This window comes from Microtus oregoni, unplaced genomic scaffold, assembly GCF_018167655.1.
Source record: "Microtus oregoni isolate MIOR12 unplaced genomic scaffold, Mior012 000015F_ref0000493, whole genome shotgun sequence".
Taxonomy (NCBI): Eukaryota; Metazoa; Chordata; class Mammalia; order Rodentia; family Cricetidae; genus Microtus; species Microtus oregoni.
In genome coordinates, this window is record NW_024543074.1 from 27,917,445 (window position 1) to 27,942,022 (window position 24,578).

The 24,578-nt window shown below is 52.2% G+C and overlaps 3 protein-coding genes across 13 annotated transcripts in view; 1 reads left to right on the forward strand and 2 right to left on the reverse strand.

The window, feature by feature from the left end:
- The first annotated feature begins 7,263 nt into the window (after positions 1–7,263).
- Chrne (cholinergic receptor nicotinic epsilon subunit) lies at positions 7,264–11,324 on the forward strand. Its single transcript, XM_041665492.1, has 12 exons — positions 7,264–7,309; positions 7,545–7,687; positions 7,771–7,815; positions 7,914–8,023; positions 8,122–8,277; positions 8,594–8,694; positions 8,952–9,152; positions 9,231–9,345; positions 10,528–10,642; positions 10,722–10,908; positions 10,991–11,097; positions 11,169–11,324. Exons 1-12 carry the CDS (start codon positions 7,264–7,266, stop codon positions 11,322–11,324), a joined length of 1,482 nt encoding a protein of 493 aa, XP_041521426.1.
- On the reverse strand, positions 9,446–10,350 carry CUNH17orf107 (chromosome unknown C17orf107 homolog). Its single transcript, XM_041665493.1, has 4 exons — positions 10,285–10,350; positions 9,993–10,193; positions 9,626–9,898; positions 9,446–9,544 (listed from the first exon to the last, which is right to left on the reverse strand). Exons 1-4 carry the CDS (start codon positions 10,348–10,350, stop codon positions 9,446–9,448), a joined length of 639 nt encoding a protein of 212 aa, XP_041521427.1.
- Positions 11,325–11,623: 299 nt separating the features above from the next.
- Positions 11,624–24,578, reverse strand: part of Mink1 (misshapen like kinase 1) — a 54,357-nt gene continuing 41,402 nt past the window's right edge. The window contains exons 12-34 of one of the 11 annotated variants that reach the window (XM_041665747.1): positions 23,709–23,919; positions 21,589–21,708; positions 21,015–21,101; positions 20,600–20,821; positions 20,210–20,383; positions 19,688–19,951; positions 17,277–17,362; positions 17,006–17,116; positions 16,753–16,871; positions 16,464–16,552; positions 16,253–16,276; positions 15,967–16,130; positions 15,572–15,677; positions 15,354–15,491; positions 15,075–15,183; positions 14,225–14,392; positions 13,977–14,120; positions 13,683–13,817; positions 13,473–13,573; positions 13,241–13,390; positions 12,991–13,150; positions 12,765–12,904; positions 11,624–12,429 (exon numbers count right to left, since the gene is read on the reverse strand). In XM_041665747.1, the coding sequence (XP_041521681.1) occupies positions 12,346–12,429; positions 12,765–12,904; positions 12,991–13,150; positions 13,241–13,390; positions 13,473–13,573; positions 13,683–13,817; positions 13,977–14,120; positions 14,225–14,392; positions 15,075–15,183; positions 15,354–15,491; positions 15,572–15,677; positions 15,967–16,130; positions 16,253–16,276; positions 16,464–16,552; positions 16,753–16,871; positions 17,006–17,116; positions 17,277–17,362; positions 19,688–19,951; positions 20,210–20,383; positions 20,600–20,821; positions 21,015–21,101; positions 21,589–21,708; positions 23,709–23,919 (3,106 nt within the window). In that variant the 3' untranslated portion in view covers positions 11,624–12,345. Of the gene's footprint in view, positions 12,430–12,764; positions 12,905–12,990; positions 13,391–13,472; positions 13,574–13,682; positions 13,818–13,976; positions 14,121–14,224; positions 14,393–15,074; positions 15,184–15,353; positions 15,492–15,571; positions 15,678–15,966; positions 16,131–16,252; positions 16,277–16,463; positions 16,553–16,752; positions 16,872–17,005; positions 17,117–17,276; positions 17,363–19,687; positions 19,952–20,209; positions 20,384–20,599; positions 20,822–21,014; positions 21,102–21,588; positions 21,709–23,708; positions 23,920–24,578 lie in introns of all 11 variants that reach the window. The other 10 variants (XM_041665744.1, XM_041665743.1, XM_041665750.1 and 7 more) reach the window with 10 other exon arrangements.

Genomic DNA, 24,578 nt, shown 5'->3' on the forward strand with positions numbered 1-24,578 from the left:
CAGATTAAAGCCATGACTGACTTTTCTTTCTCTCCCGGTTAATTCACTGATTGTGTGTGTACGTGTAGGTACACCTGTGTGTCACGGTGCATGGGTGGAAGTCAGAGGACAGCCAAGTCTGGGAGTTGTCATCGTCTCCCTTGTGTCTCTTGTTGCGGCTGCTGTGCTGTGTACTCTGGGCAATCTGGAGACTCTCTGGGAGTCTTCTGCCTCCCACTTCACGCTGAGAATGCTGGGACGGTGGGCGCACATCACTTCTAGCTTGTGTCTTGAGTTATGGGGGTCAGACTCTGGTCTTCAAGTTTGTGCATTGAGTACCTCTCTCGGCCAACGTACCTGTCTGCTCTTGTTTTGAAGACAGTCTCACTCTTTAACCTAGGCTGACCTTGAACACACTAGTCTCAGGTCCTGGGATCTTCCTGTCTCGGTCTTCTGAGGATTACAGGTATTAATTACCACAGATAGAATCACCTGTGTAGGAAGCCTCTCCTGAACTGTCCTCACTGCCTTGGTGGATGTGGGAAGGCCCACCATGACTGTAGACGGTACCTTCAGGCAGTAGTCCAGATAAAAAAGGGTGTGCAGGAAGACAAACGGACATTCCTTCTCTTGCCTTGTGCTGGCTTGGCCTCCTCTTGCCCTGTTTCTGCCGCTGAGTCCTTCACTGATGGCCTGCAGGCCAGTCCTTCATTGTGGAGTAGAGAGTGACCAGAGGTTCTTCAGGAACTGTCTGGCTTCCAGTCAGGTTGGGACGACTGAGTCACTCCACCTTGTGGACTGAGAAACTACCACCCCCATCTGTAAAGACAGGTACTCTGGACTGCTCCGAATGTTGAGGCCCCGCCTCTGCCTCAAAAACCAGGTACCTGGTTCTCAGCAACTCAGGTGGGATCTGGTGCTCTTTGTTTTAAAGCTCACTACATATGCCCTGTTCTGTTCCTCTGGAGAACCCACTACAACAGCAGGAGAGAGCTACAGCATTGACTTCAATGTTACTCTTTGAAAAAACATTATTTTTCAGTGTATGAGGTGTGAGTGAAGGCTTTTGGTGTCCCCCAAAATAACTTTGTTGAGTCACTTCTCCCCTTTAATCTTTCAATGGATTGTGTGCTTGAACTGGGGTGTCAGCCTTGTTCATACCGGCTGCGCAGTCTCCCCGCCCCACCTCCACCCTCATGTTTCTCTTTCTTTCTTTTTTACAAGACAGGGTTTCTCTGTGTGTAGCCCTGGCTGTCCTGGCACTTGCTCTGTAGACCAGGCTGGCCTTAAACTCACAGAGATCCGCCTGCCTCTGCCTCCTGAACATGCTGTGGCATTAAAGGAGTGTGCCACCACCACCAGGTCTTTTTAAAAAAATATTTATTTATTTATTTATTCATTATGTATACAATATTCTGTCTGTGTGTATGCCTGCAGGCCAGAAGAGGGCACCAGACCTCATTACAGATGGTTGTGAGCCACCAAGTGGTTGCTGGGAATTGAACTCAGAACCTTTGGAAGAGCAGGCAATGCTCTTAACCACTGAGCCATCTCTCCAGCCCAAAGATTTATTTCTTTATGTATATGACTGCTCTATTTGCCTGTATGCCTGCAGGACAGAGAAGGGCATCAGATTCCATTAGATAGTTGTAAGCCATTATGTGATTGCTGGGAATTGAACTCAGGGCCTCTGCAAGAAGAGCCAGTGCTCTTAGCTGCTGAGCCATCCCTTCAGCCCCAGAATAAATTCTGCTCTGCTCCCTCCACCACAGGGTTTCTCTGTGTAGCCCTGGCTACCCTGGAACTTGTTTTATAGATCAGATTGACCTCAAACTCAGCGAGTCCCCTGCCTCCACAGTGCTGGGATTAAAAATCTGCTTCACCACATTCTGCTGGGTATCAGTGGTTTTGATACATCGTTTTTTTAAAAAAGAAAAAATCCCCCCCCCCCCCAGCCACAAGGGACTCCTAGACTCCTATCGTCTTCCTCCTAGACTCCTATGGTCTGTTCCTCCTAGACTCCTATCGTCTTCCTCCTAGACTCCTATGGTCTGTTCCGTTAGTTTCCCTTTTCTGTTAACCTTTACCCCACCTGGGTTTACTTTGTATCTGGGGTGAGGTGTGGGAGTAGCTTGCTTACTTTTCTCACCATAGAAGGCCTTGCTCACTGTGCTGATAACAGCCTCTCCCACTGATGCCCTGAGAGGCCGGGTGCTCTGGGCTCCTCCTTGTTCTCCCAGGTCCCGGCAGCTCGCTCACCTGCTGTTAGAGCGTTTGCTGTTGGGTTTTGTGGTGTGTTCTAACATCGGGTAGGCTGGGTCCTTCCTTTGGTTCTTTTCAAAATTGACAAAACTGTTCATGGACCTTCACACTATTATAGAGATTTTAAAATGAGTATCCAGTTTCTTTTAAAAATCATTTCTCGAATACCTTAAGGAGAATGGACATCTTAAAAATATTAAGGTAACTCATTGACACAGATATCACTTCATTTATATAGACTCTACTGTTAATTTCTCTTTTTCTTTTTTCTTTTTTGATTTCCTTTCTTTTTATTTTACGTGTCTTTGTGTTTGCCTGAATGTCTGTACACCACATGCATATGCAGTGCCTGCAGAGACCAGAAGGGGGTAGAGGAACTGGAGTCACAAATGATTGTCAGCCACCCAATGGGGAAATGCATGCTTAACATTGGAGGAAGCGGCCAGCTCTCCAGAGTGGCCATTCAGTTCACATTTACACTTTGTTTGTTAGCCGGGGCCTTACTGTGTGGCCCTGGCTGGCCTGGAACTCACTCTGTAGACCAGGCTGGTTTTGTACTCACAGAGGTCCACCTGCCTCTGCCTCCCAAGTGCTGATATTAAAGGCATGTGCCATCACCGCCTGGCTCAGAAGGACTTCATACTGACCCAGCCAAGGTCAAATGATTGTGTAAGCCATTTTATCCAACCTATTAACAGCAGTCCTGCTGGTTTTATTCAGCTCTGAATGCAAGCCATTGATTCATGGGTTCCATTTCCTGATATTTAAAAAAAAAAAGTCACACATACTTACAAAACTTCAGAATAAATATTTTGAAAAATAAATATGTACCTACATTTATTATGCAAAAAGTTTTTTTTTTTCCAGGCATGGTGGTGCACACCTTTAATCCCAGCACTTGAGAGGCAGAGGCAGGCCTGTGAGTTTAAGGCTAGCATGGTCTACACAGCAAGTTTCATCCGGGGTCCAGAGAGAGCTACATAGAAAGAGCCTGTCTCAAATAAAATAATAGTTCACCAACTAGGGACTAAGCATGCAAATATTTGAGTCTATGGGAGTCATTCTCATTCCGATCCTATCCTCTGGACGTGTGGGTGGAGAGGACAGTTCTCAGGGAAAGACACCAGCAGTCCCTTTGCTCTGTTTATTTGTCCAGTAGAGAATTATCAAACCTCTGCTGCGTGCTAGACTCTACCAAATGCCCCGAACACAGCCAACCAGCCGGTCTCTGCCACCAGCTTGAGTCGTATTGTGGGAAGCAGAGCTCAGTTCGTGTCTACTGGACACTCCCCAGCCTGGCACCGCTAACCTGCTTCCCCTGCTAGGAAAGGGAAGCCGCTATTTGTGCTAAACACAGAGGGAGCCCTCCTGTGGCTAGCTGGGGGATGGTCCTTTACAAGGGCCCTGGTGGCTAGGAAGCAGTTAGACGCTCTGTGGCAGGGGCAGCTGCAGCTGTTCAGAGTTGCTAGCCAAGAGTAGTTGGTGAAGGGCTTGGCTTCCCGTTGAGCAGGGATCGTTGCTAACTTGTAAGTCAACCCCTAGGGAAATCGGAATTTTCATTATACAAATACAACACTGGCTCACAGGCAGGTGTCCAATCCTCTGGTTGGCTGGGGGAGTTGGGGAGGGGCTTACACCCCAGGTTTTCCCTATCACCTCCCCGCTGTGCTCCTAAAGCTCAGGAATGAACTGGGCCGTGGTGCACGTCTGTACAGGAAGGTGGAGGTCAGAGGGCAGCTCAGAAGGGTGGGTTTCCTCACTTCTTTCTCCATGGGGGTCCAGGGGAACAAACAGGTCGTCAGGTTTGGCAGAAAGTACCCTTATGCTGAGCCACCTCACTGGTCCACATTGGTGTCCTTTTTGGTTTGTGACTTACTGCGTTTTTACCAAGGTTGTCCCTGTGACCATGGGTTTACCTCACCATTGGGCCCAGGGGCTTCAGACAGGCGGTGATGGGAACCAAGGCCAAGCTGGCTCTGTCTCTGCAGAGAAGCCAAGGGGTCAGTCTGGGGCCAAGACCATGGTGGATGGTGCAGATGTTGAGGGGAGGCAGAAAGTATACAGAAGGAAGGCAATGCCCAGAGGGAGCAGGCACTCTCGTCAGTAGAGAGAGGAGCACTGGGTAAAGCCCCTGCTTCAGAGTGTTGTGGCCACCATGGGTGAGTTCACAGGAAGCTATAGGACGCCTTGAGTTTCTAAAGCTGAGGGCTGATCCACCAACAGCTCGATGGCTCCTCTCACCTTGACACATCATTCTTAGCTGTTTCCCTTCATACAGTTCCCTGCTGCTAAATACTAGAAGCCTCTCTCTCCCGCTCTCCGCCTCCCTCTTTCTCCCCTTCCCTCTTTTTTTTTTCTTTTTTCTTTAAGACAGGGTTTCTCTGTGAAACCCTGGCTATTCCAGAACTCACTCTGTAGCCTAGGCTGGTCTTGAACTCACAGAGATCCGCCTGCCTCTGCCTCCCAAGTGCTGGGATTAAAGGTGTGCGCCATCATGGCTTGGCTGGAAGCAATCCTTATTAAACTATAATCGTAGTATTTGTATCATAAGAGCCCACTAATGTTTGAGCAAAAGTCTGCATTTAGCACAGTGCCTCTTGGTTGCGGTCCTAAATCAGAGACTGGATTAAACAACAGCAGCAGCCTGGCATTCAAGGTGGTGAGTTCACCCCCACAAATCCTTTCTGGGATCTGCAGTGAAACATGAGAAACAAGACAAGTAGCAGGAGAAAGGGACTCCAAAAGAATGTGAGGACAAGAGGTCACATGACCCTGTTGGCCTCAGATGTTCGAGGGATCTCATAGGTAGGGGAAGAAGTGAAGAAAGATGACCACAAATGTTCTGTAAATGTGAAATGATCACAGAGGAATATAATGAATACGGTTATGAGTGAGTCCAATGCGTCATCACCAGACAGACACCTGTGCATCGTCATCACACACCTGCGCTCACGGTGAGTCTAATGCGTCATCACCAGACAGACACCTGTGCATCGTCATCACACACCTGCGCTCACGGTGAGTCTAATGCGTCACCACCAGACAGACACCTGTGCATCGTCATCACACACCTGCGCTCACGGTGAGTCTAATGCGTCACCACCAGACACCTGTGTGAGGGACCCTCAGCTGCAGATTCTCGTCATACATTTAGGACAGAGTGATTGTTTGGCTGCACTGAGGTGATGTGTAAGGTATAAGGCATAAAGGGTTTCCGGCTGGGCATTGTGGCGCATGCCAGGAAGATGAGGCAAGAAGATTGTACATTTGATCTATATAACAAGTTCTAGGCTAGCCTGGCCTATACAGTAAGACACTGTCTCAAGAAATCCCCTCCCTCAAAAGCCAACAAAATAAAAATCAAAATTAGTCCTATAGTTATCACCCATGATGAACACTTGGAGAGCCTTTGTCAAATGCAGATTCTGAGTATGTCTGGCAGCGCTCACACCTGCAGTCCCAGCCCTTGGAGGACCTAGAGGATCAGGGCTTCAAGGCCAGCCTGGGCTACCCACAACTTGTCTTAAAAACAAATAAAACCAGGAAACCCAGGCCTGGTGACTCACGATCAATTGTCATCCCAGCACCCAGATGGCTGAGGCAGGAAGTTCAAAAGTTCAAGGCCAGCCTGGGTTACACAGAAAGACCAAGGTATTAGGGAGAGCAGTTGGAAGGACAGTAGTGTCACCTGTGAGGAGGTGGCAGTAGAAGAAGACAGGGAATAGCAGGTGTCCTGCTCGAAGTGAGGGGGTCAAAGTTGGTTCATCCGGGGCGATGTTGAAGGAGTTGGGCCCCACACTGAAGCAGTCTCTGACGGGTCAAGTGTGTCGCTGCAGACCAGGTCTTCATGGAGACTGCTGCTTTTTGTCTAAGTCTGGATTAGGGTGACTTGGTCCCTACAAGGGTATGATAGCATGCATTCTACATGGGGTTGTGGTGATTTGAATGAGAGCCCCCCATACATACAGGCTCCTGTTTGAATGCTTGGTCCCCAGTTAGTGGAACTGTTTGTGAAGGATTAGTTGTGGCCTTATTGGAGGAGGTCTGTCGCTGGGGGTGGGCTTTGAGTTGTTAGTTCTCTTTGCTTCATGGCTGTCACGTGATAAATGCGAGCTCTCGGCTGCTGCTCCATCATAACGTCTGCCTGCCTGCCTTGTCCCCGCCATGACGGACAGCATGAACCATAACCCTCTGGAACTATAATCCTCAAATTAAGTGCCTTTCTAAATTGCCTTGGAGCTGGGCGATGGTGGCGCACACCTTTAATCCCAGCACTCGGGAGGCAGAGGCAGGCGGATCTCTGTGAGTTCGAGACCAGCCTGGTCTACAGAGCTAGTTCCAGGACAGGCTCCAAAGCCACAGAGAAACCCTGTCTCGAAAAACAAACAAACAAAACAAAAAAACCAAAATAAATTGCCTTGGAGCCGGATAGTGGTGGCGCATGCCTTTAATCCCAGTACTCAGGAGGCAGAGGCAGGCGGATCTCTGTGAGTTTGAGACCAGCCTGGTCTACAGAGTGAGTTCCAGGACAGTCAGGGCTACAACAGAGAAACCCTGTCTTGAAAAACAGAGAAAAAGTAACTAAGACAGAGGTGGTGTGGGACGCATGGGAGGTTCTCTCAGCTGCACTCATCAGAATCACAGACACAGGCGGCCACACGGGGGATACCAGTGTGTGGTGAGAATGGGGGTCTCCACTGATGCCTACCCTAAAGGCTGTGGTTCCAAGTGCTATTCAAGGCCTGTGCCTCTCATGAGAGATCACGTCTGCGGCTACAGAGCTGGCTAAAGCACAAGCAAAGGATGCTGGGATGGGGTGGGTAAGGGACACAGTATGGGGCAGCTGCCTCTGGAAGCAGCCAAACTGTCCCCAGCTGCAGCAAGGGTAGAGGATTTGGTGACAGGATTTGGGACTGTCTAACCCAGCCCGGAACTAACACCCTCCTCCCCTTCACACAGGCACCTTGTCCTTCCCCTCAAGCCTGTCAAAGCTCAGAATAACCCTGAGAACCAGACAGCAGGATGGCAGGGGCTCTGCTTGGTGCCCTGCTTCTCTTGGCACTCCTTGGTAGGGACAGGAATTAGGGGAGCCAGCTGGGTCCCTATCCCAACCTGGAGGGACCAGGGAAAAGGTGGAGACCAAGGCATAAACTGAGAGAGTACTTAGTCCCCAGGTGCACTACTGTTGGCTTAGGAGAAATGCAGAAAGATACATACAGGAGGGCTGCGCAGACCCAGGGGGCAGAGAGAAACCCAGGCTGTTGCTTCAAGTCCAGTGATCCTTCCTTCTTGACGTACCCCAGGCAGAAGCGAGAGTAAGAACGAAGAGCTCAGCCTGTATCACCATCTCTTCGACAAGTATGACCCAGGATGCCGGCCAGTTAGGAGGCCCGAAGACACCGTTACCATCACCCTCAAGGTCACCCTAACCAACCTCATCTCACTGGTAAGCTACCCCTCCAATCCTATGCCTGCTTTCTCACTTCTAACCCTAACTCCCGGCCTCAGGCAGGCTCCTTCCTCTTGTAGAATGAGAAGGAGGAGACCCTGACCACCAACGTCTGGATTGGAATTGTGAGTTAGATCTCGGGAGCAGTGCGAGGGTTCCCAGCCAACCCCCTTCTTCCTACCCAGAAGGGTGGAGAGCACACCCTTCTGTCCCCTCCTCTCAGGACTGGCAGGACTACAGGCTCAACTTCAGCAAGGAGGATTTTGCAGGCTTAGAGACCCTGCGGGTCCCTTCGGAATCTGTGTGGCTGCCAGAGATCGTTCTGGAAAACAAGTGAGGACTGGCCAAGAGGAAACGGTTTTAGGGGGGACTTTGTTGGCGGAAGAGGTTCAGTACTCTTTCCAATACTGTGAAAAGCTTGTTCCCCACAGCATCGATGGGCAGTTTGGAGTGGCCTATGACTGCAATGTTCTGGTCAGCGAGGGAGGCTACGTGACCTGGTTGCCCCCTGCCATCTACCACAGCACCTGCGCAGTGGAGGTCACCTACTTCCCTTTCGACTGGCAGAACTGCTCTCTGGTTTTCCGGTGGGGAGAGTCACTTCAAGGAGGAGAGAGGGGGGCCTAGAGCGGGGACAGGGCCTGACATGGAGGAGCGGGTGGGGGCTCTGTGGAAGGGCTATGCAGGTGGTGGAGGGGGGCACTGAGATGCGTGGGAAGCTGCACCCGGGGTTGTTGGCATAGTTTATCCCACAGTCCCAGCTCCTCCCCAGGAAGAGTCTGAGGCATGAACAGGAAGTAGATGTGCTGGAGGGATGTGGGCAAGAGTGGAGCCATTGGGAGCTTCCGGGGCGGGACTAAGAAGGGTCCAGCTTCTGGGGTGAAGCCTGGCCATGTTTCACAGCTCCCAGACCTACAATGCTGAAGAAGTGGAGTTCATCTTTGCGGTGGATGACAACGGCGAGACCATCGACAAGATTGAAATTGACACGGAAGCTTTTACTGGTGAAGGGGCTATCACTTCCTCCAAAACCTTTCCCAGATGAGGGCCACGGGTGTATGGGGGGGTGGGGCTTGCAGAGCCTGACTTGGGCCACACAACTGATTGTCACACTAGGCCTCTCTCTTTCACATCCTTACTGGGAATGTCCCTCTTTGCCCATACTTCCCCTATGCTGACAGCCCAGGGTCCTGAGAGCTGCGCCCACCTGCTCAGCCTGGAGTTGCAGGTATGTGGGCTGACTGCACCCCATGCCCTGCAGAGAATGGAGAATGGGCCATCGACTACTGCCCAGGCACGATCCGCCATTACAAGGGAGGCTCTGCAGAAGTCCCCGGAGAAACTGACATTATCTACACGCTCATCATCCGTAGGAAGCCGCTCTTTTACGTCATTAACATCATTGTACCTTGTGTACTCATTTCTGGCTTGGTGCTGCTTGCTTACTTCCTGCCCGCGCAGGGTAAGGGGTGACCCCTGACTTCTAAAGTCCGGGCTAGGCTCCCTCCCTGGGCCGCTTCTCACGGTGTGCTCCCTCTAGCTGGTGGCCAGAAATGCACAGTCTCAATCAACGTCCTGCTAGCCCAGACTGTCTTCTTGTTCCTAATTGCCCAGAAAATTCCAGAGACATCTCTGAGCGTGCCACTGCTGGGCAGGTAACCTCAAAGTGGATCTAACAGAGATGGGGTACCAGCACGGTGGGCGGAGCCAAAGAAGGTTGGCGTAGGGGACTTGCAGTTGTCTTGTTCTGGGTTTTTATTTGGACACAGGGTGGGGCTGGGACAGTGATGGATTATCTGGTCCCCCGTTCTCCTCACTGCTGTTGGATGTCACCTTGGGGTCTCCCGGGTATCTCTGTTGAGAGGTCAGTATGGCTCAGTATAACCTCAGTCCCATCTCCTCTGACCCGTGTCACACCCCTTATTCTGAACGTACCGGATCCCCGGGGACCCCAAGACCCAGCAGGCGTAGGGTGTGTTGCAGGGATGAGGTGGACCCGTGCAAACCGCGTCCGCACAGGCACAGCCACGCCCCCTGGATCAGGTACCGGACACTTGCGCCAGCTGCTGCTCCAGCTTGCCGAATCCCCTGCCCTGCAGCCAGGGCTACACGGGCCAGTGCCCTACCCGGATCCCCAGTGTTCGGGGCTGCGCTCAGGCAGCCGTCGCTGCTGTCCAGCACTTCCTGCTGTAGCCACAGGACTGAGATCTGCATTGGGGGCACAAGGGCTAGAGGTCTCTGCCTTTGCTGGCCTAGCCCTCCCCCGCTTTTCTTCCCATCCCTCAACTCTCCAGAGCTGCACCTCTAACAAGGTGGCTCCGAAGCTCATGATGCTGGTTGCAGCTTCTCTTAGCACCAGCCCCAAGGTGGCCTTCTGGGCAGGCGGCTTATTGGATTCCAGGGGCTCCTGGGACTTAAGTTCTCTGAACCTTTGGACCAGATATTCGTGAGCTGCGGCCACAGCAAGTTCCAGGGAAGACAGAAGCGGAGGCTGTAGGGCCACCTGGAGAAGCAGGGGTAGTGGAGTGGGAAGGGTCACAGCAGCAGGCGCTGGAGACCTCTCCAGATGCCGCCTTTGGGTGGACCGTTCTCACCTCGGTGGAGCTGTGGAAGTGGTAGACCCACAGCAGGGTGTCCAAGTTGCTGGGAGTCCCCTTCATGGCCGCAACAGATGGTGGATGCGGGAGGGGGTGGATACTGGTGTTGTGGAGGGGTAGCCAAGGGAAGTAACTCCACCACTCCCGCGCGCGGAGGTGTTTGTGAGGTAGAGGACAGCTAGCGGCTTGTCCTGTTTTGTGGGATGCTGTGACATCATGCCTCCTTGGTATGTATCTCAGGTATCTTATTTTCGTCATGGTGGTTGCCACGCTCATTGTTATGAATTGCGTCATCGTACTCAACGTGTCTTTGCGGACTCCGACGACCCATACCACATCCCCTCGGCTGCGCCAAGTAAGCGTAAGCGCTGGTTGAGTGAAGGACAGCCCAGGGTGGGAGGCGGGGTTGGAATTTATCTCTGCCCTGGCCACAGATTTTATTGGAGCTACTGCCACGCCTCCTGGGCTCAAGCCCACCCCCTGAGGCTCCCCGAGCTACCTCACCTGCCAGGCGCGCCTCCTCTGTGGGCATTCTGCTCCGAGCAGAGGAGCTCATCCTGAAAAAGCCGCGGAGTGAGCTCGTGTTTGAGGGGCAGAGGCATCGGCATGGGGCCTGGACTGGTGAGCACCGCTCTTGGTGGGTCAAAGGCACACACTTGCATTGGGGATGTTCTTTAATGACTTGGTGTCGCCGCCCTTTTAGCTGCTCTCTGCCAGAACCTGGGCGCTGCAGCCCCTGAAATCCGCTGTTGTGTGGATGCTGTGAACTTTGTGGCTGAGAGCACACGAGACCAGGAAGCCAATGAAGAGGTGGGTTGGGTTGAGAGTGCGGCTAAGGCCCTTCCCTCATTCCCTCTCTTGCACTAAGCTGTGTCCCACAGGAAGTATCCGACTGGGTGCGCATGGGGAAAGCCCTCGACAACGTCTGCTTTTGGGCGGCTCTGGTGCTCTTCAGCGTCGGTTCCTGCCTCATCTTCCTTGGGGGTTACTTCAACCAAGTTCCTGATCTCCCCTACCCACCGTGTATCCAACCCTGAGCCTGCAATAGCACCCATGTCACCCCTCTCCCCGCAAGAAGTCGACTTTGCCAACAGGCTGACAATAAATCCATTTTGTGAACTTCCAGGAGGGTTGTGTGGCCACGTGGGTAGGTCTGGCTCCTCAGGGTCAGTGTGTATAGCAGTCAGGTGATTTGGCCAGGCTCTTGAAGTCAACACTCTACGGCAGGGTTTGCCCTTGGTTCGGTCTCACTACCTCTTGGCTCCTTTGATCCATCAGACCTAGCTGACAGCCAATGAGGCTTTGCCTAGACTTAGACATAGGAACACTGATGCCAGATGGTGGGCTCTCAACATGGTGGGAGCTGGTAGAATTGTCTTTATTAACAAACGGGTATCCAAGGCCACTACATTGAGAAAGGATACAGGAGGGGGAAGGGCTACCTGCTGCTCACACTATATACAGATGCAAGCAAGGGGGCATGAAGGGAGGGGAGGGTGGGAAGGAGGAATGTTTTGGCTATGGGGTCCCTCCTCCATTCCCTGGGACCTGGGGGAGGGGAAGTCATTAAAGTGCTTTCAGAAAATGAGGACCTGGTCCCTGCCCCTGGAGTGGCTGGTGACCCTCCCCCCAGAACCCAGGGCCCAGTGACCCCCCCCAGAGTCTGGTACATTCAAGGGGGGAGCCGGCTCCCCTGGCGTGCAAATAAAGGGGTACAGGGCCCTGCTCAGTCAGCAGCAATGGGGTAAGGGGGTCCAAGCCCCAAGCACTCTCCTCTTAAGTGGAGAAAAGGGGAGGGGCAAGTCCCACTCAATTCCTGGTAAGGGGAAGCTGTGTCATTCCCCAGAAGTTGGGGACAGGCACAGTTTTGAAAACATGTTGGGAGAAAGGATGGTCACGTGATCACAAAAGCTTCAGGGATCAGAGGTCACGTTCCCAGCAGGCTCCAGTGAATCAAACCAGTAAAAGCAAAAGCCCAAAGGGAGAGGGGGAGCAGGGCTGGGCGGCCTGGCTGTGGGGAGAGAGCTGGGTCCATGGGGAGCCCAGCCCAGGGCCTCATCACCAGTTCATGATGCAGTTACGGTTCAGAGTCATAAAGTAAACTTGGCTGCTTCCCCCAGAGCGGACTGAGGCAAAAAACACCTGGATGAGGTAGAAAAGCCATCATGAAGGGCTAGAGTGTGGTGTGTGTTTGTGGGTGGGGGATCCTCAGCTGGGAAAGGGAAGAGGAAGTGAGACAAACTGCAGACTGGTGCATGCTTCTCCCCACCCCAGTGAAAGGCTAGAGGTGTGTTACCAGACCCCTGGGGTAAAGGCAACAGAACCCAAGGGGAAGGAGGGTGGCGGCTCTGACAGCTTCCAGGGGAGGGGCTGCTCTGAGGAGAACAGCAGAACCACTCCGCCCCCCCAGATCTGCCCAGCACAAGGTGTGGACAGCCAGCCTAGCACAGGGCTCCCTCACATACACACTGCCTCACCTTATCATTCCGCTCACACAGGAACTTGAGCCTCTGGGCTCGTTTGTGCATGAAGACCCCATCCAGGTGGCCTGTCTCCACAGAGCGGATCTCAATGGCTTTTTCACCCCAGCCCATTATCTGGTTGGAGCAGATGTAGGCTGAAGGGAGACGATGGTAGAAAGGCTGTGAGGAGGCTGTCCTGGTCACCTCAGGGCAAGCTGGCCAGGAGGTGGCCATCACTTACCCACAGAGGTGGGCATCTCTCCCCACTGCAGCACCACATCCTTGATGATCCGCCCGTAGGTGTTGACATAGACACCTTCGTCTTCATAGCACAGTAGCATCTCCATGCCGTCGGTGTTGGGGAGGAAGATGATGGCATGGGGCGTGATCTGGCTCTGGATCTGGGGAGAGAGAACGGGGTGAGGTAGGGTCCTCAAGTCTGATGTCCAAAAGGACTGGTTCCACTTGCTCCACAGCCCTGCTAAGCTCACGTGCACAGGGATGTAGATGTCGTAACTGTTCCCAGAGTCAACATCCACAGCATGGAAGCCAGCACTGGAGCCATAGATGACCTTGAGCCGCTGTCCCTCCTCTACAGTCAGGTCCACCAGCAGAGGGCGGTGAGGGAGGTCAGCAAAGGACTGTGGGGGAGAGAAGATTCAGGAAGAAAGTGCAGGAGCAGAACCTTCAAATAAATGTACTGAAGGCTGAGGCTGCCATTACCTTGAAGGCCATAAATTTGTGGTAGGGTTTGGGAGCCCAGGCGTACACCTCCACAGAGCTCTTCAGGGCTATGACCAGGAACTTAATACGCTCATATTTCACTGGGGGCAAGAAAGGGGGAAGCAATGACTTCCGCTGTCAGGCTCTGATGACCTCTGCATTTAGCCCAGACCTTGTTTCTCCCTGGCTACTGTGTTGTGTCATCCTCACCAACACGATAGTGGCCACAACCCTCCATGTCCCCCACAGTGGTCCACCCTTGCTTCTTCTCCACCTCTGGGTCGTTGTGCAGAATCTTATTCCGCAGCCAGGACAGGTAATATACCCGAAGTTTGTTCCTTTTCCCTGAGAGATGGACACACACACATAAAAACTCACACTTATTCCCATCAAAGGCCCCATTTGTGTGCTGCTTCACACAATGCTGTTTGCACACCACAGTGAACCACCAAGGCCCTTCTCCTCCCAGGCCAAAGCTGACAAAGCCAGAGTTGAGACAGGCACCTGAGATGGTGATGAGCAGGTTGAGCCCCTCCAGCACGTCCATTTGCTGGAAGCGCCGCCGCCCAATGAGTCCATACACTTTGCCCTGTCCGCTCCGGTCCAGCAGCATAAGCCCATTCTCTGTGCCCACCAGGAGGTTGACCCCTGCAATACGAGTCCTTGGACAGGTCAGAGGCAGACCCGGCTCTCCCCTGACCAGGATCAGGAGCATGGAAGCTGTACCCAGATCCCTTTCAGCCCTGGCTTACCCCAGAGGGCTGCACAGAGGATCTCCGAATTGAATCGCTTCTTGTACTTCCGAATCTCGGGAGTTTCACTATGAGCCCGGGTGTTGGTGGGGTTGACGTTGACCACAGAGCCCTTCCTCACATCGAACTGCAGCTGGTCAAGACGACCACCCTCTCCACCTACTAGGGCTGCCAGGATGAAGAGGAGGGAGGGTGGCTGCAGCCCTCCAGTGCCTGTTTTTATTCCTATGCTGTATCTGATCTTGGGCACTTCAGAACTCTCAGAAGGGGAAGAGAAAGACTTCAGCAGAGGTGCACGAAGAGAGCAGAGATAAAAGAATCCCAGTCTTGAGGCCAGGGCCTCGCTCAAATCCTTCAGTCACTCAACCGTTCCCTTAGCCACCCTGAGCAATTGCCCCTCAGAAGCCCTCGCCTGGGCAGGGGCTAAGCCTCAAAAGAGAGGCCTGTGAATAGACTCATGCCTTTAATTCCAGCACTTGGGAAGCAGAGGCAGGCAGTTCTCTATGAGTTTGGGGCCAGCCTGGTCTACAGAGTGAGTTCCAGGACAGCCAGAGCTCTTATACAGAAAAAACCCTGTCGCAAAAAAACTAAAAAAATTAAATTTTTCTTTTCTATGTATGCAGGTATCCATGGAGGCTGGAAAAGGCATCTGATTCCCTGACTCAAAGTTAAGGAGGGTGTGAGGTGTGTGATGTAGATGTTGGGACCAAACTTGGGTTCTCTGGGAGAGTAGCACATACTTTTAACCACTGAGCCGTCTCTTCAGCCCCATGCTTATCCTCTGTAAAACTACATTCTCAGGCTAGCTCTGAAGTCCAGCCTCACGGCAGATAATTCCTCCTGTCCTCACCTGTGATAGGGATGGTGTCCCCACTGCCTCCAGGCTGGTAGATCCCTAGATCGACAAACATGGTGAAAGAGCTCTTCCCAGGGGCCTTTACCAACCCTCGAGACTGGTACTGTGGGGAGAGGGAACAGTCAAGAACCACGTGTGGCTGTGGGACAGACCCCAGCCCTACTGCGTTCACAGTGCCTTGCTTCACCTGCCACAGTGCTCCCATCACCCACTCCTCTGCAAACCATTTGCAGGGCTCTCTCTCTAGTTATGGACCCACATCGGCACACTTACATCACTGCCTCCATCTTTTGTGGGAGGGCTTTGACCTTTGCTGTTCTCAGTAGGTGAGTGGCTGGGCTGGACCACATCGGGCAGGTTTGTGTAGCCATTGCTGTCAGCAAGCAGCAGGCTTCGTTCTTCTTCAGGAGTCTGTAGAACAGACAGAAAGTTAGGGTAGGGCTGCAGAGGGCCTGCCGCAGGTGTAGGAAAGGGTAGGGAGACCCACTCACACGCTGGACCACCATGGTGCCTCCCCCATATGGGGGCTGGGTCCCGGCTATTTCCTCAACATCATGAACCACCATGGTGCTGACGCTGTCCGTATCTCCATCACTGCTGTGGGAAAGAGGTCCTGCTTGCCATACAATGCCACAGGAGGCAGGTGACAGCGGAGACTGGGGCTTTCAGTCTCCTCTAAAGCCCTCACTGACTCAGGTGTTTTCTGAGTGGCCCTCAGGGCAGGCTGGCAGAGACAGAGGAGCATCTGGAAGGGCCCCCCACAACTGACAGAACAGTGGACGCAGTGGGAAGCTAGCACTCCACCCTGGCACAGCCTCACTCCTGCCTTCCCTGAATCTTTCCTCTCCTTGTCCTGATAGGGGGCCTGCCCTAGGACACCCCATACCGGCCCCCGGGAGTGTCTCTGCTCCCCTCTGACGGCTCCCCATCGCCTTCCTCATCCTCATCTTCACTGCTCTCCACCTCCTCACTGGATGAGGAATAGTCCATGGCCTTCTTGGGAGGCCTAGGGGCCTCATCCAGGGTCCGCTCTTTGAGCAACACAAAATCCTGCAGGGAAGAAAAGGCATGAGGGGAGCAGTGGGGCTTGGGTAGAAGCAATACATGGGGGCTGCCAGTGGAGCTGCAGACAGGGAACAAGAGAGGGCTCCCCAACAACCCCTCTCACTAACCTCACCAATTGCTCGCTTATAGCTCTGGGAGGGGCCGTGGAGGAGGAAAGGCAGCCAGGAGGAAGCAGGAGAGATGGTGAGAAAGGTTAGTGGCATGAGAGGTGCTGTATGGCCTGGGACTGCCCTCGTCCTCTCATGGGAGTGAAGGGTTGGCCCTGACCCCAGTGCCCAGGACCCTGAAGGCTGCACATCCTGCCCCCAGATCACTCACTGCGGGCCGGCCTGGCCTTGAACGGTGGTCTTCAGGCTTGGCTTTGTTCCCAGGGGAGAGCACTGGTGAGCTGTCCAGTTTTGTAGAGGCTGGGCATGGCAGGGTGGAAGAAAGAAGGTCACAGATACCTACAAAGTGGCCTCAGGCCCATGCTGACCATAGGCCCCAACCCCACCCACAGGCCTCTTGTCCCTGTGGTGTTCTGGTCCTAAGCCACTAAATGCCATAGGCCCTGCTCTCAGTGTTGGTCAAGGCAAATTCAAGGCCCAGGTATGTCAGGCTGACATACCTCCCACACGGTTTCGGTTTCGTTCCAGTGAGCCAGCCTGAGGGAGGTGTCCATGAGAGGCCGGGAGGACACTGTCTGAGCGCTCCCAGCCAGGGTCACTCCTCCTGAGGTCGGGGTTACTGTGAAGGGACGGAGTTCATGTCAGAGATGTGCTTCCAGCCACGGGGGTCAAGCTACACTGCAGGAGGAGCCGTCACCAGGGAAGCAGGTGGCAGAAGTGAGAAGTGAGAGTGAGTGGGGCCAACTCCATTACCTAGAGGCGTTGGGCGGGCCAGGGGGCTGAGCTGGGGGCCCGGGAGGCTTGGGGGTGCCCCGCTCTGCCCGCCTCTGCAGATAGATTTGCCAGGCGGAGTTGCTGCGAGGTCTGTGAAGGGAGCAGAGGGTGCCGGGGCGGGTGGTGGTGGCACAAGGAGGGGCTGAGGTGCCTGGTTTGGGGCTTGCCCCACCCCTATGCAGGTAACCTGGCAAAGTCCCTATGTCTTACTCCCTAGGCTGCCACATGACCCCACCCTGGCGTTGTGTACCTGGCACGGACAGCCTGAGCTGGCCGGGACCCTCCGGCCCCACTGGTATTAAGGGCAGTGGCAATAGACGAGGTTCTCTGAGGAACCTGGAAAGAACAGGCGTTGACAAGATCTGTCAGTCATGTGCAGATGTCACAGACATTCAACCCCAACCTAAGAAATGTAGTCTTCAGCATCCACGGAGAAACAAACAAGTCAGGTAAGTTACCGAGTATATCCAGGCTATGAAGCTGAAAAATTGCCAGTGGGATAAAGCCACCTATAAGTTATAAGAGTTAATAAGAAGCCTGAGCTAATGGGCCAGTCAGTTTATAGTTAATGTAGACTTCTGTGTGATCTCTTAGGGACTTAACAACTGTGGGAGCCAGGCAGGACAGAAGCCCCTCGCCAACAAATGGCGCCCACATGGACAACATAAAGCCAGACAGAGTTTGGGAAGCAATTCTAGACAGAAAACAGAGTTAAGCACAGCTTATTGAGAGCAGCATTTTCTCAGGTGGGCTCTGTTTGTTAGAGGCAAATGTGTCTCATTTTCTTCCTGACTCAGCTTTAGCTGTAAAACCTTGCAGCTTTTTTGAGAGGTCCTGCCATGAAACACTTAAATGGTGTTGATGAAAAGCTGACCACATGCTTTTTGGTTTTCAGCCATAGCAGGAAAAAAGCTGCAACATTTTAAAATGCCAGTTTCCTGGGCCATCCTGCCAGCACAAACTCTGACTCTTGAAGGCAGAAGGTCCGCCTACAGAGCGTGTGGTTTGTGAGCAGATTGCTGCAGCTTGCTTGCTGGCAGGGACCTTGAAATGCCATAGAGTTGTGGCAATAAATGTGGCTACAGCTGGTACCTCCACCATGAGGCTGGAATCTCAGAAAACTAAGGAATCCAGCCATCAAACCCACGGCTTTAAACCTATCCATATTGCTTAGCAAATTATAGACTCATGTGGTCCGAAAAAGAGAGATATACAGTAAAGAGAGATTCAAAAATGAAGAAAATCTCTAAATGTTTTACAGTGTGTTAAAAATATATGCAGGCTTTGGAGAGACAAGAAAAAGGTTAGAATCCTTAAAAACAGAGAGAGAGAGAATTTGGGTATGGTGGTACACACCTTTAATCCCAACACTTGGAATACAGAGGTAGGCAGACCTCTGTGAGTTCAATGTGCGATGGCACACATGTTTAATCCTAGCGTTGGGAGGCAGAGGCAGGCAGATCTCTGTGGGTTCAAGGACAGCCTGGTCTACAGAGGGAGTTCCAGGACAGTCAAAGATACAGAGAACCTGACTCAAAAAGCCAAAAATTAAAAATAAAAATAAAAGAAATAGAATTTAAAATAAAGCTACGCAAAGACAAAAAATACAGAGTCTGGATACTGTATTTTATGTTCTCTTTGAATTGTTTGAATGCTGAGGAAAGAGCAACAGCTGCTAAAAGATATTTGTTTGTAAATGCTGCTAAATTAATCCAAGATAGTTTTTTTTTTGAAAATACCTTGACTTCAAAAGATATGTTACTTTAGAGAAGATAGGTTTTGCTTTTGTTTCCATAGAAAATGAGAAGTTGTGGATTCATTCTGAGTTAAGAAAAATCAGGTTTGATCAAGGAAGACCACCTGAGAGATCTCCGGTGGAAACAGATGGCCCAGATGTCAGAGTTCTGCATCCAGAACAGATTCAATATGCTGCCTGAGATGATCAAGCCTCACAGGATACTCCAGTCAGGACTTGATCATAATTCTAAATTTTCTTTAGGTCCCCATAAGATTATCAGTGCCCCCAACTAGCAGAGCAGGAAGAAGCCTGGAAAACCATGCCCACATTCCCCCCCCCCCCAATGGACTATGGATATTTCCATTTAAAAAAAAAAACCAGAGGGGGAAGTGGTGTGGGACAATTGTATTCTGCCAATTATATTTTAAATAAACACTGATTGGTCAGTAGCTAGACAGGAAGTATAGGCGGGACCACCAGACAGGAAGTAGAGTCGGGTCAGGAGTATTCTGGGAAGAAGGAAGCTTTTTCTGCAGTTGTGAGCCTGCCACAGAAGAAGCAAGATGTGACTGCCTTGCTGAAAAAGGTACTGAGCCATGTGTCCAACATATACTAGAATAATAGGCTAATATAAGTTATAAGAGTTAATAAGAAGCCTGAGCTAATGGGCCAGTTAGTTTATAGTTAATGTAGACCTCTGTGTGATTTCTTTGGGACTTAACGATCGCAGGAGTTGGGCAGGACAGAAACCCCGACAACAGCCACCTTTATATATCACCCTTTGGTACCAAGCAACTGGCTATTTCTCAGCCCCCACTGTCACTGCTGTCTCCACCCTCTGGATGCTAACCCTTGCATGGCTGCCTTGCTTTCTTCCTTCCCACTCTCAACTCTATTTTCTTGTCCTTCAGGGTTGTGCTTACCTTAGGTGGAGCCTCATTATCAGGTCGGACCCAGGATGGGGGGTTTGGGCTCGGGCCAGGCCCTTCCGAGGTGGGGTCTGAATTCTGGCGGATGACAGCTCCTCGGGCACTGGGCGTGGCAGTGGGTGTGGGGACAGCAGCAGGGTCAGGGTCGTGGGAGGCAGGGAAGGCAGCCAGGTTTCGAGTGGGTTGGTCCTGCAGGGACTGGGATCGGGGTACAGGTGCTGCATATGGCTTCAGTGGGACCCGGTGTGCTACCAGGCTCTGTAGGGAGAGACCAGGAAGGATGGGCAGCCTGCTGTGGCACATCCTGCAAACTAGGGTCTGGGATGAGAAAAGTTCCTTCTCCCCTCAGCAGACGCTGGAGAAGACTAGACACACACAGCTGCAAACTGTCCACAGGGCTGTGACTGTGGTGTGCAGAAGACACTAGTGAATGCATACACGTGTTTGTGGATGCAGCTCTGTACCTGGCTTTGAGCAAAGCCACTTGTGCTGGGACAGGAATGGGGACAGACTCACCTTGTGTGGTCCTTCCTGAGGCTCCACAGGCCTCTGCATAGGAGGAGTTTGGGAAAGAGGTCCTGGGGGGCTAGGAGAGGCCTGGGAGATGGGGGGCTCTGGCCCTGTACTGCTTGGCTTCGTCTTGGCCAAGGGAGAGTTCTGCTGCTTATTCATCCTTGCTCTCTCTTCCACCTGTGATGCAAGAGGTCGTCAGCAGGCCAGTGTCTGCTTCCCTGGTCTCAGAATCTAGATCCTCACTTGCTCCAAGCACTCCATCACTACAACCTCTGCTCCTCGGCCCTTCTCATGCCCATTTCTGTGCAGCAACCATTTCTCACAAACATTTCCAGCCCTCAGGCAAAAGACTGGCAGGATTAGGTCTTAGGGGATAAAGCAGGCTGTGAGTACCTCTCGGGCCCATGCTGGCTTGTCAGCAGGATTAATGCCCCGACCATAATGATACAGGGGCTTCCTTTCCCCAGGTAGGATCTGTTGCTGCTGCTGCTGCTTCTGGAGCTGTTGTTGTTGTTGCTGCTGCTGCAGGGACTTGAGGTAGGCATGCTCCTGCTGCAGCTGTCTCTGGAGCCGCTCCGACTGCCTCTGCTCCTCTAGCTGCTTCCGCTTGTATTCCTGGGCCCAACAGTAGGGACAGAGGGTCAGCAGGGTGTGGCCTGTGAGTTAGAGCAGGCAGCCCTTCCTTTCCTCTACTGCCTACACAGGAGCTGCTTCCCTGGAAGTCCCTTTCCCTGAAGTGTTTCCCATCCCAGTGCAGGAAAGCAGCTCAGGATGGCATCTTCCCGAGGACACCGAGGGACCCCGTTACCAGCAGCAGGGCCTGTTCCTGGAGCAGCTGTTGCTGAAGGATCTCGAGCTGTCGCTGCTCCTCCTCTAGCCTGTGACGGATATATTCCTGGGGGGTGGGGTGGGGCAGGGGGCAGGGAGAGAGGGAGGCAGCAGAGGAGGGTGGCAGCAGCGGCGAAGGGAGGGAATCAGCGGGGTGAGGATGAGGGGGAACAAGGGTGGATGAGCCCCAGGGGGCAATGTGGCACAGATGGGAATAAGAGGAGACAGGGGATGAGGAGGAATCAGGTGGGTACCATGAGGGACAATGCCCCAGAGAGAAAGTCAGGGATGGGCAGAGAGATGGGGAATGAAGACACAGAGACAGGAGGGCAGGGAGAAGGGTAGGGTTGAAGGGTAGGAGAAAACAGAGAGAAAGAGTGAAGCTAGAAAAGATAGGAGGAATATGGGGGTAGGGGAGCGAAAGGGACAGGGCACCGAGGAGCAAGGAAGGCAGGCAGCAGGAGCAGGGGCAGGGGCAGGGGCAGGGGCAGGGGCAGGGGCAGGGGCAGGGCAGGTGTGGAGGCGGGTGTCTGTGTGTGCACTGGTGCCAATACCTGCTCCCGCTCTGCCTGCCGCCTCTCCTCCTCTCGCCGCAGGGCCTGCATATCTTCCAACCTCCGCTGCTGCTGCTCCTTCTCCTGCAGCTTCCGCTGCTCCCGCTCGCGCCGCTGTTGCTGTAGACCAAAGAGGTGATGTGTCTTATGGACTGTAACAGGGCAGGTGTTTGTTAGAGATGGTGGAGAGAAAAGCTCTAACACTTCCGAGCATGTATTCTGAGCCCTGTACCAGAGCTGCACACCTGGCCCCAAGAGCTGGGTGTGAGGAGAACAGTTTGTTGGAAGTAGCCGTGGGCATGGGGCTAGACAGAGGCTGCTGGGCCTGGAGCGGGCTCGAGGACAACATTTTCGTTTTCCCACTGGAGCGCTGTGCTGGCTAGTTTCATGTCAACCTGACACAAGCTAGAGTCATTTGAGAACAGGGAACCTGAATTGAGAAAATGCCCCCACCAGGTCAGTGGTGCATTTTCTTGATGACTGATGTGGGAGGGCCCAGTTCACCGTGGGCGGTGCCTCTCCTAGACTGGGGGTCCTGAGTGCTATAAGGAAACAGGACAAGCAAGCCATGGGGTACAAGCCAGTAAGCAGTGTTCCTCTCAGTGTCTTTATCAGTTCCTGCCTTGAGTTCCTACCCTGACTTCCAATGATGAACTTTGATGTAGAAGTGTAAGCAAAATAAACCCTTTTTCTGCCAAGTGGCTTTTGGTCACGGTGTGCTATCACAGAAGATGAAACGCCAAGACAACTACCCAACAACAACAACAAAAACAAGTGTTGAGAACAGCAACCCCCTAACATGCTCCTTGTACCCCAAATCTGACTTTGTCTTGATTTCTAAGAGATAGATGTTAATGATAACCTTTGGCCAACAGGGGGCACCAAGTGTCTGTGCTTAGAAAAGCAACCTTTGAATCTGAGCAACCACCTTCACGAAATCAGTCGCCTAGGACATTTTTTTTGGAACATTCTTCCTGGCCGGCGTCTGTACCCATCCCAAACAAGACCAACCATGAAATGAGCAAGACCAGGCCCCTGGACACACAGAAGTACTCCTCCTGTGGTGAGGCTGCTGCCCAGGCCTCTGTCACTTGCTACCGGCTGCTATTACAGAGAAGAGCAGAAAGTCTTCATTGAGTTTTTCTTACAAATTTCTTTCTACTCAGCAAGAACAGAGGTCTACTCTGAGGAACGGTGGATAGTGGAGATGCTGCAGCTATGCTTGAGACAATGTTTTTTGGTGTTGAGTTATAAAGTTTGAAAAAAAATGCAGATTTCTTATTTTCCATCATGCACCAATAATAAGTATTTAGACAGACATCACACACAAAATTGTTATTTTGTTACTAGAGATCACACCCAAGAGACTCATGTATGACAGGCTCTACTATTGAGCTGTATCCCCAGATCCAACCCTTTTTTTGAGATAAGGTCTCACCTTGACTGGACTGGCCTCAGACTTGCTATGTAGCTGAGGCTGTTCCAGAATTTCTCATTCTCCTGCTTCCTCCTTCAGAGTGCTGGGTTATAAGTGCATACTGCTGCAGCCAGTTTTCTGTGGTGCTGGGGATTGGCAAGCTCTCTATCAACTGAGTTACACAGCTTTTTTGTTGCTTGGGGGTTTTGAAGGCTAGGCTGATCTGGAAATACTCATCTTCCTGCCTCTACCTCCCAATGGTGGTGGGGGTGGAGAACAGGACAAAGCCACCACACCTACAGTAGTATTTTAATGAGCAATAGAACAAACAGAAAACTGTACTTAAACATAAGATTCTCTTCAATTAAAATGAATTTCCTCTACCTACTTTTAATCAGTCAAAAACAATTTATAGAAAAAAAAATAACCAGAAGAATGAGAAGAGTCTTCCCAGCTTTTCTGTTTGGAGCAGATCAGCACTAACAAATGGGCACAGACTGAAGCTGGCCAAGACCGACAGCTCTATCATGGCAATAGCTGTCACTTTGACAGGATGCTGATGGATCCACACTAGGCTGGGCAGGGGACCAGCACCTGGAGACTGAGCCCCTAGTAACAGTGGAGAGTCTTTCCATGAAGGCTGAAAAGGGCCAGGCAAAGCCTGTCTTACTCCTCGCTTTTCTTCCTGCCCTGGTGGACCCACCTCCTCCACACGCCGCCGCTCTTCCTTCTGCTCCTCTATGCGGCGCTGCCGCTGGTGCAGCAGGTGTTTGATGTGTGCCTCAGGGTCTCGCTGCTGCTGCTGCTGCAACTGCTGCTGCTGCTTTAAAGCCTCAGAGTTGCTCTTATTCTCCTGCTGGAGTCGGAGGAATTCTCGGCGGAGTGTGGACTCCCCAGGCACATTCATGATGGAGCTGGATGATTGTGGCAAAGGCATACGGAGGTCAGAACATGCTGGTGGTCCTTCTTCCCTGGGCAGCCTGCCTGAGTGCCTCCAACTGTACTGGACACCCTGCCAATGGGCAATCCCAAGGGTCGTGGATTTGTCTTCTCTTCTGTCCCTCTTCCCTGTTTGAGACAGGGCCTGAATTATGTAGCCCAGACTGGTCTGGAACTTGCTATCCTGCTTCAGCCTCTCAAATGCTAGGATTAGAGGTATGCATCCTCGCCCCTGGCTAAACAATGTTTACTGCTATTTAAAGATTCCAGCCCATACCTTGGTCAGGCCTAAATCAACCTTCTCTTCCCCATCCATTCACTTCACTCTTCCTCGTACAGGGACTCCGTCTGCTATTTTTTCAGTTACATCATTTATTATGTATGTGCACACACACTTGTAAGCAGCCCACGTGTGCATGTCTCAGTGCACCATAGCATTCAAATGGAGGTCAGGACAACTTAGAAGAATCCTCTCCCTTTAACATGTGGATCCCAGCAACTAAACTCAGGTCATCAAGCTTAAGGCAGGTGCTCCTGCTTGATGAGCCAATTCACCAACCCAGGGACTCAAGGTTATACAAGCTATCTTTTATGTGCTATTACCTAAGAGCCCCAAAGTCAAGGATCACTGTTG